This window comes from Mirounga leonina, unplaced genomic scaffold, assembly GCF_011800145.1.
Source record: "Mirounga leonina isolate KUSES-001 unplaced genomic scaffold, KU_Mleo_1.0 Mir_481, whole genome shotgun sequence".
NCBI classification, from domain to species: Eukaryota; Metazoa; Chordata; class Mammalia; order Carnivora; family Phocidae; genus Mirounga; species Mirounga leonina.
In genome coordinates, this window is record NW_023270773.1 from 1,500,803 (window position 1) to 1,519,553 (window position 18,751).

Below are 18,751 nucleotides of genomic sequence, written 5' to 3' on the forward strand. Positions count from 1 at the left end.
AGAAGAGCGCGTGCGCGTAAAGAGAAGCTGTTTATTAGGGTCCTGGAGGCGCGCCCCCTAATGGGGAACGGGCGCAGAATAATTGTACGCTGCAATGACTGATCTTTTGACAGGCCTTTATTGAGCGCCTACTATATGCCAGGCACTGCGCTGGGCTGCTGCCCAAGTGAGAATGACCAATGCAGTCTGACCCTGATCGCCCAGAAACGTGTCTCTGCGGTCCGCCTCGGTATCCCCCACGCCTAACACATCTCCCTATTGTGGATCACTGAGTGCAACCATCAGGAAAGAATTCTTGAGACTCTTGGTGCAACTTAGTAAGTTCATTGAAGTAGCAACAGGGACAGGACCTGTAGGCAGAAACTGCTGCACTTTTGCCGTATGAAGCTGGTGGTTATATGCTTAGTGTTCAAAAGGCGGAGAAGCCGTGCAGGGAGTATTGGATCATAAATGTCTTCTCGGAATTTCTAGTCCTAAAGCTATTTTCCCAAGATTTCTCTGGTGCTTATCATTCAGCTCGATATTAACTGGCAGTCATGAGACCCTTTAAGAATGTAGCAGCCAGTACTTATTGATCCTTATCAAAACTATGCAGGTTATAGGTCAGCCTTCGGGGCTAAAGATGAACATTTTTCTGCTTTTATCACGTCTCATGCCGCAGGTAAATGCGGCCCAAAAGGCGGAGACGAGACAAACCGGTCCCTGCCCTCTGCCGCGCGGCAGGGAGAGGAAGAGCCGGCGGGGCCAGTAGAGGGCGCTGTGGGAGCGGCGGAGGGGCGCGGCGGAGGCGGGGGCAGAGGGGCGGAGGCGGGGGCAGAGGGGCGAGCGCGGCGCTCACCTTCTCGCCGGCCGTGTACATGGCGGCGCCGGGCGCAGGCCCCGGGCCGGGAGCGCCCCCGGGGCTGGAGGCGGCCTTGCAGAAGCTCGCGCTGCGGCGGAAGAAGGTGCTGAGCGCCGAGGAGATGGAACTGTACGAGCTGGCGCAGGCGGCGGGTGGCGCCATTGACCCCGACGTGTTCAAGTGAGCGCGAGCGGGTGGGAGTGCGCGCTCGTCCTACCCCCAGACGCCCCTGCTCTCCCGCTCCCCTGCCCCGGCCTTTGGTCTGGGGGAGCCCTCCCGCCCTTTTCGGACCCCTTTGGGCGCCCAGAGTAGAGTTGGGGTCCTGAGGGAGGTGGCCCTCCTAGGCCCGGGCAAGGAGGGCTCACTGCCCACCGCCTGGGTTCTCTCCAGGATCCTGGTGGACCTGCTGAAGCTGAACGTGGCGCCCCTCGCCGTCTTCCAGATGCTCAAGTCCATGTGTGCTGGCCAGAGGCTGGTGGGCGAGGCCCAGGACCCCGCAGCCGTGTCTCTGCCCACATCGAGCGTGCCAGAGACCCGAGGTCAGAGCTGGGCCCGGTGCGCCCTGCCCTTGTGGCTCAGGCGGTGGGTGGCAGGGGAGGGAAGTGGGCAGCGCCAGGCACAACGCAGGCTTGGCCCTGAGTGGCCGGGTTCTACTGTGGGTCTTCTCCCCGGACCCGCAGGGACCATCCAAGGGCTCCCCTCTTGGTTTCCAGTCCCCAGCTTTGGCTTCGTTGCTACCCTTGAGAGTGCACATGTGCAAGTCCAGATCAGGCGGATGCAAAATGGGTGTCCAGGGTGGCCCAAGTAGGCCAGGCCTCATCTAGGATTCTGCCTACCTCCTTGGGTAGAAGTGCTTTCGTTCCACAAAGACAGGAACCAGGTGGTTTTGGTTCCTGTTCTCACGGTGTGTACAGCGTCCAGGAAAGTGCTCAGGGAGTGGGCCAGGCAGAGGCCCTCCTGCCCCCTCTTCATCTGTACCCGACGGGGGCCCAGGTGCTGCTCAGGAACATAGCCAGCCGAGCTTCCTTCCTCAGATTGCAGGACAGGGGTCAGTGTGGCAGCCCCGGGCTACCCTAGACACACGGGATGCAGAGGCCTGAGTGGGCACAGCACTGGGCTCAAGTTTCAGGGGCCTCCTCACTCTTGAGAGTCATGACTGGGGGATAAGCAGGTGCTGCTATAAGGGTGTCCAGTAGAGCTCCAACTGCGGCCTCCTGGTGTGTCGCATCTGCTCCCAATTTCAGAAACGCTCTGAATGCTTGGCCAGAAGCGCTCAGGCACTCACAGACATCCGAGAAGGGGCTGGTGTTGGGGTGGGGTGCAGGCTGGGCCCCCGTGGGTGGGAGTGCCAGGGCCCTGGGTACCCACGCCCCCTGTCCTGAGAGGCCCTGGGCACTGGAGCGCAGGCTTCCTAACTGATCCACGCTCTATCTACTCTCTTTGTGTCTCTCTCTGACCTCCAGAGGCCTCCTTTCTCTCTGCCAAGAACTGTAGTCCCCCTGCAAGGCCCTCCTTTTCCTCGGCCCCGCGGCCTGCGGCCTCTCCGGTTCTGCTCCACGGCCCAGCTGCCACGCACTCGCCTCTCTCTCCAGGGCCCCCCGGTTCCCTCCGGTTCTCTTGCTGCCTGTTCTCTCCTTTCGCAGGTTGCGTTTATTGGTTTATCTCTGGGGGTTGGTGCTCTTTCTTGTTTCTGTGGAAACTGCTGTGGCCCCCAGAAAGTCAGAGCAGCTTCGAGATGAGCTGCAAGGGCAGGACCTTATGGGTCATTCCTGCCACACAGCTTAGAGGTCGGGACACGATTTCATGGCTCAGTTTATTAGAGACAACCTGCAGTTCTTCTAGAATGGGACTAACACCCTCTGCTCCCCAGAGGCCAGCTCTGCTAGGTGAGACTTGTACTCTGTGGAGGTGCCCTCACCCCAGAAGAGGACAATAGGCAGAGGGACAGGAGAGCCTCTACTTTGATGTTGAGAATAAAGCCTTAGGTGTGAGATATGCCTTGGTCCTTAAATGCTGTCACCCACCTGGACAGGTAGCCTAGAGTATAAGCTATGATTACCCTTTCCTGCCTGCTTCCTGAACCAAGGGTACCTTCCAGGGATTGCCACGTGTGATGAGGCTGGAGCCCCAGAACCAGCTGGGTGTGTGAGGGCCTGAGATCCCACAGGTGCCCTGGCTGTCCTCTCCATGTCCCTCCCCACCATCACCTACCTCCCTGTTCTGGGTGCCACCTGGAGCTCAGGCCGGCTGGGTGGGGGAGGGCCAAGGGACAGGGCAGGGCAGAGGTGGGTAGACTACAAGGCTGAATTGAGGAATCAATGGGCAGGAGAGAGAAACTGGGAACAGCCCTCCTCATTTGAGGGGGCGTTGTCGCTTGCTCACCCAGTGACTGGGTACCCAACTGGCTGTCAGGGCTGAGGACTCAGGGGCGCTCTGAGATGGACACATCCTCCTTCCAGGGAGGGAGATGGCTAGATCAATCAGTGGTGACAGAGACGGGAGGTAGCCAGTGTAGCTGGCCTTGCTGGGGCAGCAAGTGTTAAGCAGGCTCAGAGTCCTGTTGCCCCGCAGCCCTTTGAGGTAGGGGGAGTGGGGAGGGCTCCAGCCAGAGATGCAGGCCCAGGCCCCTGGTGGGAGCAGACCCAAGTTTGGAGGGGGGAAAGGTGTGGGGGAGGGTAGAGAGTCAAGAGGAAATGTGGGTTTGGCCCTGGGAGCACTGGCATAGAGGGGCTCTGAGGGAGGTGGGGAGGAAGCCCCAAGCACAGGGATAGAAGTGGCATGGAGTGCTGGGCCCCGTGAGGTTTTCTCAAGTGCTTAGGCCTTGGGTCTGCTGGGTTGGGCAGCCAGCAACCAGGATATGAGGACATGGACACCCTGGGGAGATGCTCAGTGAGGGTAGAGGGCAGCCTGGAAAGAGGGTTTGGTCGGGAGGCACTGAAGGGGAGCGGGACACAGGAGCAGGGCATGTGAGGGCCCATGCCAGGAGTGTGTGGTGGCCAAGAGACAGAGGCTGTCAGAGACCAAGAGCTCTGAGGCCACATGTGCAGAATCTGTCCACACAGAACTTGGGCAGGGTCTAGGATGGAGAAAACAAGGAGAGTTGTCAGAGTGATCAGTTGGGGGACTGTAGTAGTACTAGGATTGTGATGGGGGCTTGGGGTTGTTGGGGCTAACTGGCCTTAGGTTTCCCATGGAATTGGGGTGTGGAGCTGCTGCAGACCAAGGGCTGGACGCCCCCACCCCACACTCAGGAGTTTGATCCGGTAAGCTGCAGCAGGCACAGCGGGTCATCTGGGTTCCTGTCCCCTGGCCATCCAGGTGGTTTGTGGGGACTGTCAGTGATAAGCTCACTCATTTCTGCCTTTCCTAGGCAAAAGATGGAGAAACAGAAGACCCTAAGAGCACAGAGGGGGTAAATGCTTGTCTTGGTAGGGGTGTGGTCACTGAGGAAAAATAAAATTCAGTTGAGTGTTCTCTGTTGAAGTTTAGGGAAACTGCATACTTTTTTTTTTAAGATTTTATTTATTTGAGAGAGAGAGCATGAGGGTGGGGAGGGTGGTGCAGAGGGAGAAGCCGACTCCCCGCCCAGCAGGGAGCCCGATGCGGGACTTGATCCCAGGACTCTGGGATCATGACCCTAGCCAAAGGCAGACGCTTAACCAGCTGAGCCGCTCAGGCCCCCGGGAAACTGTATACTTTAAAAAGATGTTCCTCCAGAACATGTAGGATGAAGTTTGGTGTGCAGAAGCTGTGAGCCTGACACAGAGCTGCGTTGTCCAATATGGAAGCCATGAGCCCCCCCAGGCTGGTGCAGCTGAGACTCACTGCAAGGTTAAGTACACATCAGATGGCCAGATGCCAAAGAACTGGCACAAAAAGAGAATACCTCACGAGTAATTTTTATACTGATTACATGTTGAAATGATAATGTTGCACATTTGGGCTAATTAAAATACATTATTTAAGTTTCCTGTTTCTTTTTACTTTTTAATGTGGCTACTAGAAAATGAGTGACACATGTGGCTCACATCGTATTTCTTTTTTTTTTTTCACATCATATTTCTATTGGACAGCGCTGCTCAAGAACAATCACAGCGACACTTTGCCCGAAACACTGAGTCAGGGCTGTATGTACACATGCAGGAGGGGCCACACCTCCCGAAAAGCATAGGCTACAGTAAGGGTTAAAGATGCATGTGTGCATGTCCACGGTGCACATGAGTCCTTGTCGTTACGTCTGTATGTGTTCTGGAAGCACTGAATAAGCCCCTCCTGTGTACTCAGCCAGAAAGGGCAGCAGGACTGGCTGGTGGGTGTAGACCTGCCCGTGGCAACAGTGATGGACGGTCCTGGCCGCTCACTCATCCTGGCCACCAACTTGCCAGCCAGCCTTGAGGATATCGGGGCGCCTGCTGTGCTGCCTCAACCCCGTTCTTTTCCTTCCTCACACAACATGCATCTGGTGTGCACTCATGGTCACTAATATTTGGCCTCAGCAGCCCCACCAGCCCATTTGAGCACTAGGGAGCACTGGCACCATGAAGGAGGAAGGCTGCTCCTGGGCACCATAGGCAGGATGGGAGCAGCAACCCGCACTCAGGCTGTCAACCCTTGATCCCCCCAGCTCTGCTGGCAGGGCTCGCGGGGATGGGGAGTCAGGATCACACGGGCCACACCGGAGGTAGATGGCACAGTAGGTCCCACTGGGGTCGGCCAGCTCCCCAGCTGTAGGGTGTGTGTTTCAGGTTGCACTTGGGGTTTTGTTTCGGGGCGGGGAAAGGGAAACAGACTTTTTACCTTCAGTGGTCATTGTCTTCAACTGTTTGAGGGCCGCTCAGGTATTGGGCCTGGGGGCATATCACCCCTCCCACCTTTGGCTCAGCTCCATCCTCCATTCCCTCTGACCCTAATTACCCCACACAGGGACCTGAGGCAGATAGGACCAGCTCCAGAAAGTCTTGCAGGGTCCAGGGGCGCATGGCTGAGCCAGGCTTAACAGAGCGGGTCTGACCGCTGACAGGCCCTGCACACCATTCTCCTGAGTCCAGAATGTCACTCTCCTCAACCTACCCAGCTCTGCATAAAATGAGGCCTGCCTGAGTCTCCCCACTAACTGAGAGCACATGATTCCTGAAGGTTCTAAGAATTGCACAGAGCTGGATAAATGGTCTACTTTCATTGTTAGATGGTGCTGTTAATGCTTTTTATGGCTCAAAGTTACATTGGAGTCTTATTTCCAGGGATTATCAGCCTCATCAAGGTTAAAGATGAACATTATTTGCTGTTTTCTCCTTTTCTCTCATCCTTGAGTTTCCGGAAGGGCCCTGGTCACTATACTGAGAGGGAGAGGAAATTCCAGTGCATGGCATGCTGAAGAAAAGCTCCATTCAGACTCAGGCCCACATCTGAGATCCACCCTGCCATTTGCTGGGGGTGAGCTGTACTTGCAAGTCCTTTAGAAGTGCCCTGAGCTGAGTTTGTGGGGCACCTAAGTACCCCAGATTAGGCCAGGTGCTACAGATGAGTTCTGTCAGCCTGGCCCAGCCTGGAGAGGGACATGGCCTCAGAGTGGGCAAGAGCATGTTGGGAGCTGCAATGTGGTGGGGCGCATGCACTCGTAGGAGACAGGATCCTTGCCCACTGACCAGTCAGTGGGGACCAGAATATCAGCATTGGTAACAGGAAAAAGGAAATGTGTGGTGACAGCACTCTACTTTGTATCTGTCTTTTCCATGAGTCACTGGCAGGCTGAGTTGGCCCAGCTTCACCCCACCACATGTCCTCCGCCCTGGGTAACCTGTTAATTACATCTTTGTTGAATCAACTATACGCAAGCACTTGAGTGTGAAGCCCAGGGTAGCAAAGCAAGGGAAAATCTGAGCTGTCAGAATTTCAAGTGTGCCAACTGTGTCACCCTTTCCAGCCCACTGGGCAGCAGAGACCCCCTGTTCTCTGGAGAGGAGCTGTTCAGAAATGCTCTGTAGGAGGTCTGTACTAGCGCTGCAGGAATCCTGGGGAGAATGCAGTTGTATCAGGGGGCTTGGACAGCAAGTCTGATGCCCTGGAGGAGCCAGGGTCTGCAGTACTGCAAATGCAGGTGCCTCCCCTTGTTCAAGATGACAGATGGGAAAACAGGAATGACTTAACATGCCCCCCAAGAAACCTCATGGTGTCTTTTCTCCAAAAACCTACAAGTCCCCAGTGCAGGCTATTTGACTCCTAACGGACATTGAGGTTAAGGGTCAAACACAGGACACATACCCTGGTCAGAGCCTGCAGGGTGGACTCTGCCAGGCTGGAGAAGAGCCCTGGCTGAGGGAGGCCCAATGGGGAGGGACTGTGACCCAGTGGGTGAGCCTGCTCCCTGAGTATACGTTTTGTCCACTGTGGTGTCCTGTCAGTCTTATGAATGCTGTCAACACCCTGAGGCCAGGGAAGCCATTCCTTTAAAATAAAGCTCTGGCCTAGGTGTGGTTGCAGATTTTCCTGTCTTCACAGAAAGAGGGTAAGGTAAGTAACTTACAAGTCAAGGGATATCTGCACCAGTGGTCTCCATCACTGAATGTGACTACCTGTGGTCAGGGCAAGTCTCATTGAGCACTTAAGCCTTGGCAGAAGCCCAATCACAGGATCCGGAAGCTGAACTTGAGGGCAAGAGGCTTGACAGGTGGGTAGGGAAATGTCTGTGAAGGAGCTTCCAAGACCCAAATCCAAAAGCCTGACTTCCATTCTGATGGTTGTGCCTCCCGCACCATCGGTGCACGCGGCTCCACTGTGGGCAGTCTGGAGCAGGGCATGCCGGGGGAGGCGGCAGGTAGCAGCCCAGCTGGTGAGCCCTCCTGCACTGCTGGTGGTCGGCCGGGTCCTTTCCCTTTCCAGAGCAGGAGTCAACCAGCTGAGCTCACCTTTCCCGAAATGGGCCTTGCGGACTTTCCCCATTGCTCCTCGCACTGCTTATGTCCTAGGACCCATGCTTGAGGGCCTCCTGACTCGGCCCAGGACTTCTCTTGGATGTGCCATCTCCAGGCAGTCCTCAGCCTCAGGGCTGACAGGGGGTTCCTGGCTGAAAAGCTCGGACAGAGATGTGCTAGACGTAATGTGCAAGGAACACAAATGTAGTCAACGTGCCGACTGGAGTCTGCCCTGGTTCCTAATGGTTGTGTTCTGTGTCTGCTCAGGGAGAAACAAAGGCAGCACGGCTCTGAGTGGAGGCCCAGCACTGGCAGAGCGCGGTGGCCGGGAAGGATCCAGCCAAAGGATGCCCCGACAACCCAGTGCCACCAGGCTGCCCAAGGGGGGCGGGCCGGGGAAGAGCCCCACTCGGAGCAGCACCTGAGGTGGGCAGACTTCTCACGCCATCCAGCTCTGGGCTTCGCCAGTCCCCTAGCAGAGGCTACCCGAGCTTTCCCCCAGTTGGTAATAAAGCTTTGTGAAAAACCAAGGGTCCATCCAAGCTGTTTTCTATCACCTTTTGAATATATTAAGACACAAAGATTTAGAATCAGTTCTGCCTGGTGGGCCTGGCTGTGCTACAGCTGAACTGACTTAAACCAGTGATTTCACCCTCCTGTACCTTATTTTCAGGTTGGAGAGAAAATATCTGTACAGTTGGCCCTTGAACAACACAAGGGTTAGGGCACCAACCCCCTGCATAGTTGAAAATCTGAGTATAACTTCTGAATCCCCAAAGCTTACCTACTAGTAGCCTACTGTTAACAGGAAGCCTTACCAATAATATGAGGCCGATTAGTACATACTTCGTATATGTATTACAGACTGTGTTTCTTACTATAAGAGGAAGCTAAAGAAAGGAAAATCATAAGGAAAATACATTTACACTACCATGCTGTAAAAAATCTATACAGTTGACCCTGTACCATTCAAACTCCTGTTGTTCAAGGGTCAAGTGTATTCCTAGATCTTTTATAAATGGATGTCAACGTGTTTTGGTAAAGGGAAAGGTAGTGCTTTTGCCGAGACTGTTCCTAGGGTGCTCAGCTGTAAGGGCCTGAGTATGGAGGGGGGATGCTGTCATATAGGGTACGTGCACAGCAAAGTCAAAGATGAACTGTGTTGTAACCTAGAGCTCACCCTGTGGGCTGTGAATACCATGCAAAATCCAGTAAGATCTTTCCCCCCTAAAAATGTCCTCACCCGTGGCGCCTGGGTGGCTCAGTCGGTTAAGCGTCTGCCTCGGCTCGGGTTGTGATCCCGGGGTCCTGGGATCGAGCCCCGCGTCAGGCTCCCTGCTCCGCGGGGGGCCTGCTTCTCCCTCTCCTACTCCCCCTGCTTGTGTTCTCTCTCTCGCTGTGTCTCTGTCAAATAAATAAAATCTTTAAAAAAAAAAATGTCCTCACCCTACACGTGACCCACAGTGTTAGGGACTTTGTCAACAGCCCCCTTCCACGGACCTCAGATGTTCAAACTTCGTTCCAAACTCTTACCATGGGCCATTAACAGAGAAGCCTGAAAAATGACAAACACAACAACTGAAAATCTAACTCCATTTTCCTAGAATCTAGGAAATCTTTGTGCTTTGAAACCTTGATTTGGAGGGTTTCCCCAGGTCATGTCACATCAACAGTGGCTCCTTACAGATGTAAGTAGGGCTACACCGCACTCCTACAGTGCAGCCCGGGACAGCCTTCCATGTGCCCAGCAGGCCTTGGGGTCCTACCCATCCCTGCTGGCAGAGATGTGTGTCCCATTGTGCATCACATAGACAGACGCTTCTAGAGAAACTTTAATTGTAAACAACTGGAAACAAGATGTGCTGCAGGGTGGCAGGAGGGGGTGGGGGGAGGGGGGAGGAGAACCCCTGCCAGCCCGCTCCCATTCAGTATTCTTCCCCTTCTTCGGCCTCTGCTTCCACGGAATCCACACCCACCTCTTCATAATCTTTCTCCAGAGCTGCCAGGTCCTCCCGGGCCTCAGAGAACTCCCCTTCCTCCATGCCTTCCCCCACGTACCAGTGCACAAAGGCCCGCTTTGCGTACATGAGGTCAAACTTGTGGTCCAGGCGGGCCCAGGCCTCGGCAATGGCGGTCGTGTTGCTCAGCATGCACACAGCCCGCTGCACCTTGGCCAGGTCGCCCCCGGGGACGACGGTGGGGGGCTGGTAGTTGATGCCCACCTGCGAGAGAGGGGAAGAAAAGAAAACAGTCCGTGGAGCTTCAGTCAAACCCAGAAATGGTGGCTGCTTTCATGGAAACAGAAGACATGTAGGTGCCTTCTTCGTGCCAGGCGAGGTGTCAGGTGAGCAGGCTGCTGGTTTCTAGACAAGGACAATGGGGATAAAGGAGCCCTGGAGCCGGCCAGCCTGGCTCGGGCCTAAGCTGCCGGAAGAGCTGTGTCCCAGCACCTGAGCCATGTGTGGTGCTCAGGTAACAGGACTGTTTCTTCTAAAAAGGGATACTACTGGAATAAAAGGCACTTAAAGTTAATCCTAAAAATAAATAAATAATAAAATAAATAAATAGACAGATGATAGATACTACTTTCTATTCTTCAGATATTATTTTCTCCATAGGCTTCCACAGTTGGGGATTCACTTCTGTAGCTGAAACCTCTTCCACTCAAGTCAGAGCGCTATGGTTTTATCACGAGGGGAGATCATACCCCCAACTCCCATCGAGTGAGCCAGTATGTGCATCACAGGATGACAGGAACGCTGTCAGAGGTCCAAAGACTGTTGCTACTGCTGCAACAGGAGATGGCCTATTTGTGTGCTAAGTAGGAGAATGGGGGTGATATTCAAGGGCTGGGACCAAAGGGGAGGCATTCTAGAATAGTTTCCAAACCAGGGGACAATGTGACCAGAGATTTGGGCAGCAATACATAGGGTCAATTAGAACTGGGCTCAGCAAACTTTGTCTATAAAGGGCAAGACAGCACATATCCGAGACTGGGCAGGCCACATGGTCTCGGTCACAATTACTAATTCTGTCTTTGTAGCACAAAAGCAGACACAATGACACACCAATTAACAGGTGTGGCTGTGTTCACACAAAATTTTATTTACAAAACTAGGTGGCTGGTCTGCCAACCGTGCTGACCCCTAAACCCAGAGTAGAAAGTGCTGGTTAAGGACCCAGTGCAGCAAGCCCACCAGAAGCGGTGAGTTCTGAGCCAACAGAGACGGCGTGAAAAGCAAGGCAGAGAGAAGCCCATTTTCCCAGATGGAAAGCATTGATAGGGTTTAGTGTTCAAGTACTGGACAAAGCTGCAAAGCGACAGCAAGTTTCCTACCCTGTATTGAATGGAAGGCTGATATAAACTATGTTGGAGGCAAACTCAGGCCAAAATTGTTGAGCTTACCAAATGAGAAATAAATATGTTGCCATTTTATCCCAAAAATATTCATGAAAGTTTTTCTTTAAATCAAACACTGCATGGAACATTTAAATTGGGTTTAATTTCTAAATGCCTGTGGAATAAAGTGGGTTTTAGTGACAGCAATGTTTCTAATGCCCCAATTTCATATATCCACATAAATTGTCAAAATGCTTTGAAAATTTCTACATTTCTAAATCCAAACTACATTTCCCCACACTAATTCACCACCCAAAAGGAGGAACAAAAATCGTTCCAAAAATTTCCTGTCAAAAAAAAAATTCTCACCACAGATATATAGTGTGATTCCTCAGGAAGGAAGTTCAAAAGGCACCAATGAATAAATTATCACTCTGGCTCCCTAATTTATAACCAAGGGCCTGGCTGCCAAGGAATGGAGGTATTCTCCACAAAGGGCATTGTGTGCTTGGTCTGACAGGTAAAACCACACACCACATTACCCAGTCCTACCTTAAATCCAGTCGGGCACCAATCCACAAACTGGATGGTGCGCTTGGTCTTGATGGTGGCGATGGCTGCGTTGACATCTTTCGGGACCACGTCCCCCCTGTACAACATGCAGCAGGCCATGTACTTGCCATGCCGAGGGTCACACTTGACCATCTGGTTGGCCGGCTCGAAGCAGGCATTGGTGATCTCGGCCACGGACAGCTGCTCGTGGTAGGCCTTCTCGGCAGAGATGACCGGGGCGTATGTGGCCAGGGGAAAGTGGATGCGGGGGTACGGGACCAGGTTGGTCTGGAATTCCGTCAAGTCCACGTTCAGGGCCCCATCGAATCGCAGGGAGGCCGTGATGGAGGACACGATCTGCCCGATCAGACGATTGAGGTTGGTGTACGTGGGCCGCTCGATATCCAGGTTGCGCCGACATATGTCGTAGATGGCTTCGTTGTCCACCATGAAGGCACAATCAGAATGCTCCAGGGTCGTGTGGGTGGTCAGGATGGAGTTGTAGGGCTCCACCACGGCCGTGGACACCTGGGGGGCTGGGTAAATGGCAAATTCCAGCTTGGACTTCTTGCCGTAGTCCACCGACAGCCGCTCCATGAGCAGAGACGCGAAGCCAGAGCCGGTGCCGCCCCCGAAACTGTGGAAGATGAGGAAGCCCTGCAGCCCCGTGCACAGATCCGCCTGAGAGAAAGCACAGACCGTGGGTCAGTGCCTGCAGAAGCCACACCGCCGACCTCCAGCGAGCCATGGTCACTCCTCTTTTCCTCTGCAGGACGCTACGCGTTCGAATCGGCCGCGGTGCACACACTTGACACTCAGAAGCAAAGCAAGGCAGACGTGAAGATGGGTGGACGACGGATGCACTGAAGCCACCCGTGAAGGAAGACGTGGACTCAAGATTCTGGCCTGGGGTTTGGCCAAAATGACCTCCCGGTCCCCATCCCCACCACCCTCCCGTCCAGGGCAGCGTCCACAGGAAGCCCTCTCGGCGCCCCCTTACCAGTTTCCGGATCCGGTCCAGGACCAGGTCGACGATCTCCTTGCCGATGGTATAATGGCCTCTGGCGTAATTATTGGCTGCGTCCTCCTTCCCGGTGATCAGCTGCTCTGGGTGGAAGAGCTGCCTGTAGGTCCCCGTGCGCACTTCATCTACAAAGAGGACGCGTGGGCCGCGGGTCTTTAAGGCCTGTTGTTAACTCACCGACGGGGAGGGATTCGGGGACCCTTCGGGGATCTGCCACGCACGGGCTGTGCCTTGGGGGTCGGCAGCATCGGTGTCTCACAGGAAACGTCTCGTGTGACATGCAGACCACAACTGTGGTCTGTGGCTCTAGCAGCAGAAGTCCACTGGAGGTACAAAGTCCAGTCTGACTGGTTCCCAAAGAAGGGAAAAAGCTCACACCCGCACACACGCGGTTATTTCTTCCCATCTGTAGCTACACACAAGGAGTGTGACTCAAAAGCCCTGACATACTAGACAGTCACCAGGTCAGCATGACTTCTGCCAGGCAGTCCCGCCAGGGCACCCTAGGTGGCCTGCGGCTCACACGCTTCAGGCTGACGTTCTGTCTTCTCCCGGGTGGCCCCTGAAAGGTGCCCTCTCTTGGCAGCTCTCCCTGGCCACCCCCTCAGGCTTCTCAGCTGGAGGATCCCAAGGAATGTTCTCTATTTACCTTCCGTGTCTAAGACTCAGGTCACGACTCTCGTGCACCAGCATCACCATGTGGGCAGCGTTAAGGAGGGACTCGAGACCCGGCACCGGGTCCACACAACCCCCTGCCTGGGTCTGAGGCGGCCACGAGTGAATCTATTACCAGCCCCTCTTTCCTGCACATTAGGTTCTCCTAAACGAGGAGCCTCGCTGCCAGACACACATGAAGCACTAACCCTGTAGTTTCTCACCTAACACAGCCACAGGCATACACTTGCACGTCCCATCCTTTCTGTGGAAGGAGTCAAAGGAGCACAGGGAGGCCCTCCCACTGTCCCAGGAAAGCCGCCCAAGTGCCCCAGGACCTACCGACCACGGTGGGTTCCAGGTCCACGAACACCGCTCTGGGCACATGCTTGCCAGCCCCAGTCTCGCTGAAGAACGTGTTGAACGAGTCATCCCCCCCGCCGATGGTTTTGTCACTTGGCATCTGACCATCAGGCTGAATTCCGTGTTCAAGGCAGTACAGTTCCCAGCAGGCATTGCCGATCTGGACACCTGCCTGCCCCACGTGGATAGAGATGCACTCGCGCTGGGAACCAGAACATAAACGTTGAGACCTCCTTGTTTTCAAGGCAATTGACATTATATGGCATGTAAATGAGACCCAAAATCATAAGTTAGTATTTGTAAAATATTTTGTTGTCTTAAGATCTCCTCAGACATTACATCCCATGAGCTTCCATGATAATTTTATATCTGAACACTTATCTATCCAACATGGATGTACATACACTTAAACTATGAATAGCAATAGACTCACTATAAATTAGTCTTCCAAGCCATCAGTAAGTAATGTTAAAAATTAATAGAAACAACGGCTTAGAAAATCAAACAAAATATATAAAATAAGTTTACAGTCATGGAAAACAGGCAGCACAAGACAGTGATTCAAACAATGTAAGCCTCAGCATTGTCCCGGAAGACTGCTGGGAAGTTTCCTGGCTGCAGGGGGTAGGGGGGTAGGGGAGGAAACCTAAAGCCCAGGGACCTCCCCGAGTTGAGAGAGAATTCAGTGTTCAGGGAGGCCAAAGCATATAGAAACCATGGTGCTAATAGTGGAGGGGAGAGAGTTACACAGAAAGAACCCTGTGGACATCAGCAGAGTCCCACTTGAGTCTACAGTGGAACAGCATTCAGCACCCATGTGTGACAGACTCCTGACCTCACATCAGCCATGAAGGAAAGACCTTCTAACTCACAAAGCACTGAAGGGAGTCCTCAGTAGTGGAGCCAAATGAGACCTACACTAAAGGCTGTTTGGAACTCACCTAAAGCTTAAAAGCAAGCCTCAAAAGGATCAAATTGTTTCTAGGTATTTAATAGCATCCCAGAAGAAAGCCTAAAAATAGTTAAGGCAATACCAAAAAAAACCACCCCAAAACAAAAAACAAAACCTAGCACCCAACAATTTAAAATTCATAATGTCAATCTAAACTTAACAGGTATAAACACACACACACACACACAGAATATATGACCATATGAAAAGAAAAAGTAATCAATACAAACTGGCAAACTAGTTGATGACAGAACTAATACACAAGAACATTAAAATAGTATTATGTATCCATATCTCAGGAAGGTAGAAGAGAAAATGAAGAAAGGTAAGAAAGACCTATATCAAACTGCTAATGATAAAAGAATGCCTGAAATGCAAAACACACTGGATGGAATTAACAGCTGATTATATATTACAGAGGAAAAGGTTGGGGGAGGCGCCTGGGTGGCTCAGTCGGTTAAGCGTCTGCCTTCAGCTCAGGTCATGGTCCCAAGGTCCTGGGATCAAGCCCCGCATCGGGCTCCCTGCTCTGTGGGAAGCCTGCTCTCCCTCTCCCACTCCCCCTGCTTGTGTTCCCTCTCTCACTCTCTCTGTCAAATAAATAAATAAAATCTTTTAAAAAAATGTGAGGATGACAGAAAAGTTCTAGAATAGAAGTGGTGATATTTATGGAACATAGGACTATACTTAATGTGACTGAATTATACTTAAATGGTTAAAATGGTAAACTTGGTGCCATGTGTAGTTTACCACAAAAAAGGTGATACTCAGCAACATGGATGAATCTAAAAGCAACTATAGTGTATGAACGAATTCAAACAACAAAAAATGAACTCAATAATCCCATATTATAAAATTCTAGAAAATACATTTAAGAAGGTTATTAGTGGGGCAGGAGTGGCAAGAGGGAGGATTTTCAAAGGGGTAGGAGGAAACTTTTGGCGTAACAGGAGTTCTATTATCTTTATTGAGGTGATGGTTTCATGAATTATCAATATGTTAATGAAAGTTAAACCTTAAAAAAAAAAAAACTAACCAAGGGAGAGCCTCTGCACTGCTAAAAGATCAGTGTTTTGAAAGACCTGTTTTTTTGTTTTAAGATTTTATTTATTTGACAGAGAGAGACAAAGCAAGAGAGGGAACACAAGCAGGGGAAGTGGGAGAGGGAGAAGCAGGCTTCCCACTGAGCAGGAAGCCCGATGTGGGACTCGATCCCAGGACCCTGGGATCATGACCTGAGCCGAAGGCAGACGCTTAACGACTGAGCCACCCAGGCACCCCTGAAAGACCTGTTCTAATTCTGTCTAGATTTTACTGCATTCATAAGTTTAATCATGTAATTGGCAGTTTTCTAAATTAAAACTTTACAGAAATACTAACTGGTAAATAATTATAATACAATAGATTTGATTGAGTTAAAAATACATAAATGTTAAACCTTGTCAAATTATACAATTTATTTTTACTTTATGACAGTGATAGCTCAATAAAACTAAAAAAAAAGAGGCAAAATAAAGACTTTGTCAGACATTCAAAAACTGAGGGAATTGGGCGCCTGGGTGGCTCAGATGGTTAAGCGTCTGCCTTCGGCTCAGGTCATGATCCCAGGGTCCTGGGATCGAGTCCCCACATCGGGCTCCCTGCTCAGCGGGGAGCCTGCTTCTCCCTCTGACCCTCTCCCCTCTCATGCTGTTTCTCTCTCGCTCACTCTCTAAAAAATAAATAAAATCTTTAAAAAAAAAAACAAAACTGAGGGAATTAATAATCAGCAGATCACTACTATAAGAAATGTTAAAAGAATTACACCAGACAGAAGGAAAACACTAGACGGAACATTGGAACTACACAAAGCAATGAAGAATACCAAAACTGCTAAACATGTGAGCAAACATAAAAGACTTTTTATTGTATTTTAAAAATACAATTGAAGGTTAAAGCAAAAACAATGATTTACTGTGGGGTTTATAGCTCATATAAAATTAAAACACGACCAACAGTAGCACAGAGGCCAAGGAGGAGAAATGGAAGGTATACTGCTGGGACATGGTATAATATCACCTAAGAGCAGACTGTGACTGACTGAAGATGTGCTCTATAATCCCCGGAGTAACCACAAAAAAATAAAACAAAGTGGTATAGCCACAAAGCTAATAAAAAAAGATAAAATGGAATCATAAAAATAATCCAAAAGAGGAAAGAGGGAACAAACAGGAGATAAACAGAAAACAAATAGCAACCTGGTAGATTTAAACCCAACCATACCAATAATCACATTAAACATCATTACAAATTAAATGAAAATATCTAATTAACAGGCAGATTGTCAGAGAAAAAGCAAGACCTAACTATAAGCTAACTACAAGAAGCCCAGAGATAGGTTCAAAAGTAAAGGATGGAAAATGATATACCATGCTAAGGCTAAACCAAAGGCAAGCTAGAGTGGCTAGATGAGCAGTATAGTTTTGATTTCATTTTATTTTCTGCTGACACTGGCTTGCTATTCGCATACAGACTGACCTTGGTCTAGCAGAAGGGAGTTGGAATGGATGGGATGGGCCCATCAGGTGTTCCTCCAAGCAGGTTTAGAGGAAACACCACCCTGGATGAGGCAGGGCAGAAGGGCTGGGAGGAGTGCACCAGCACACGGCAGGGCAGTGACGTCACTTGGGCACATAGGGACAAGGTGGTGAGCCTGGAGCCTCCCACTCCGCCACTTGTCTCCCACTCCTCCAAGAGCACCACAGTGGGCAGGAACACAGAGTGTCTAAGTTCCTGGCACTGTCCCTGGTGAAGGGGCTGCCTGGGTCACACCTGGCTGACAGCACACAGCTCACAGGAGGCCAGGTGGAAGAGGGCACTCAGCCTGGTAGTGGACAGTGTGGGATAGAGCAGGCCAGGACCAACACTGCTCCTTTCAAAGCAAAGTATTTTACTAAGGAAAGGGGTCATTTCATAATGGTAAAGGGACCAATTCAACAGGAAGCCGGAACAATCCATAATGGTTATGTATCATTAGAGTCACAGCTTCTTGATACAGAACTTCAAAATATTCAAAGAAAAACAGAACTGAAGGGTGAGATAGACAATCTACAATCAAGGACCAACATTCTCTCAATAACTAAGTCAACCAGATGGAAATCAGTCAGGGCACAGAAGACCTGGACAACACTATCAACCACACTGACCTAAGTTACATTAGAAAATACTCCACCCGGGCGCCTGGATGGCTCAGTCGTTAAGCGTCTGCCTTCGGCTCAGGTCATGATCCCAGGGTCCTGGGATCAAGTCCCACATCGGGCTCCCTGCTCTGCGGGAAGCCTGCTTCTCCCTCTCCCATTCCCCCTGCTTGTGTTCCTGCTCTCGCTATGTCTCTCTCTGTCAAAAAAATAAATAAAATCTTAAAAAAAAAAAAAAGAAAATACTCCACCCCACACAGCAGAATATACATTCTTCTCATATGCACAGGGAACATTTGCCAAGCAGACCATATTCTCCACCAAAATAAATTCCAAATTATTCAAATAAAAGTTTGATCTGTAGTGGGAGGGAAGAGTGGATCCCAGAGCCCTGAGCAGCCCCGCTCCTGCCACCAGTCACCATTACCACAGCACTCCTGACAACAAGCCCAGACCATTTTAACCATGGGTATTATTTTCCCATTATCTAATTATGATCACATTACAGTTCAGAAATCTCAAACTAGGGGCACCTGGGTGGCTCAGTCGGTTAAGCGTCTACCTTCAGCTCAGGTCATGATCCCGGGGTCCTGGGATCGGCCCCCGAGTTGGGCTCTCGGCTCGGCAGGAGCCTGCTTCTCCTTCTCCCTGCCGCTCCCCCTGCTTGTACTCTCCCTCTCTGTCAAATAAATAAATAAAATCTAAAAAAAAAAAAAGAAAGAAAAAGAAAAGAAAAATCTCAAACTACTTCAAGTTGTTTCTAATTTCCTAACCCCACACTGTAATCTCCTAGCTTTTAGGACTGATGGTCTAAAGCCCCCAAATTTGGCTTCTGGCCTTGTTTTTAATAAGTGAAAGACAAGGGACTAAATCACAGCTGATAGTCTAATTCTGATTCAACCAGACTGCAATACTGAGCACCCCCCCCAAAAAAATTA

At 51.1% G+C, this 18,751-nt stretch overlaps 2 protein-coding genes across 3 annotated transcripts; one reads left to right on the forward strand and one right to left on the reverse strand.

Moving 5' to 3' along the window:
- The first annotated feature begins 806 nt into the window (after nt 1–806).
- On the forward strand, nt 807–8,282 carry MZT2B (mitotic spindle organizing protein 2B). Of its 2 annotated transcripts, XM_034989183.1 has the most exons (4): nt 807–1,021; nt 1,232–1,380; nt 2,305–2,484; nt 8,020–8,282. In XM_034989183.1, exons 1-4 carry the CDS (start codon nt 858–860, stop codon nt 8,175–8,177), a joined length of 651 nt encoding a protein of 216 aa, XP_034845074.1. In that variant the 5' UTR covers nt 807–857; the 3' UTR covers nt 8,178–8,282. The 2 variants fall into 2 exon arrangements, with proteins under 2 accessions (XP_034845074.1, XP_034845073.1); XM_034989182.1 differs by lacking the exon at nt 2,305–2,484.
- Nucleotides 8,283–9,639: 1,357 nt separating this feature from the next.
- LOC117999803 (tubulin alpha-3 chain-like) lies at nt 9,640–13,882 on the reverse strand. The gene is made up of 4 exons (XM_034989181.1): nt 13,665–13,882; nt 12,645–12,793; nt 11,645–12,325; nt 9,640–9,974 (listed from the first exon to the last, which is right to left on the reverse strand). The coding sequence occupies exons 1-4, from the start codon at nt 13,783–13,785 to the stop codon at nt 9,678–9,680; spliced, it is 1,248 nt and encodes a 415-aa protein (XP_034845072.1). The 5' UTR covers nt 13,786–13,882; the 3' UTR covers nt 9,640–9,677.
- Between the last annotated feature and the right edge of the window lie 4,869 nt (nt 13,883–18,751).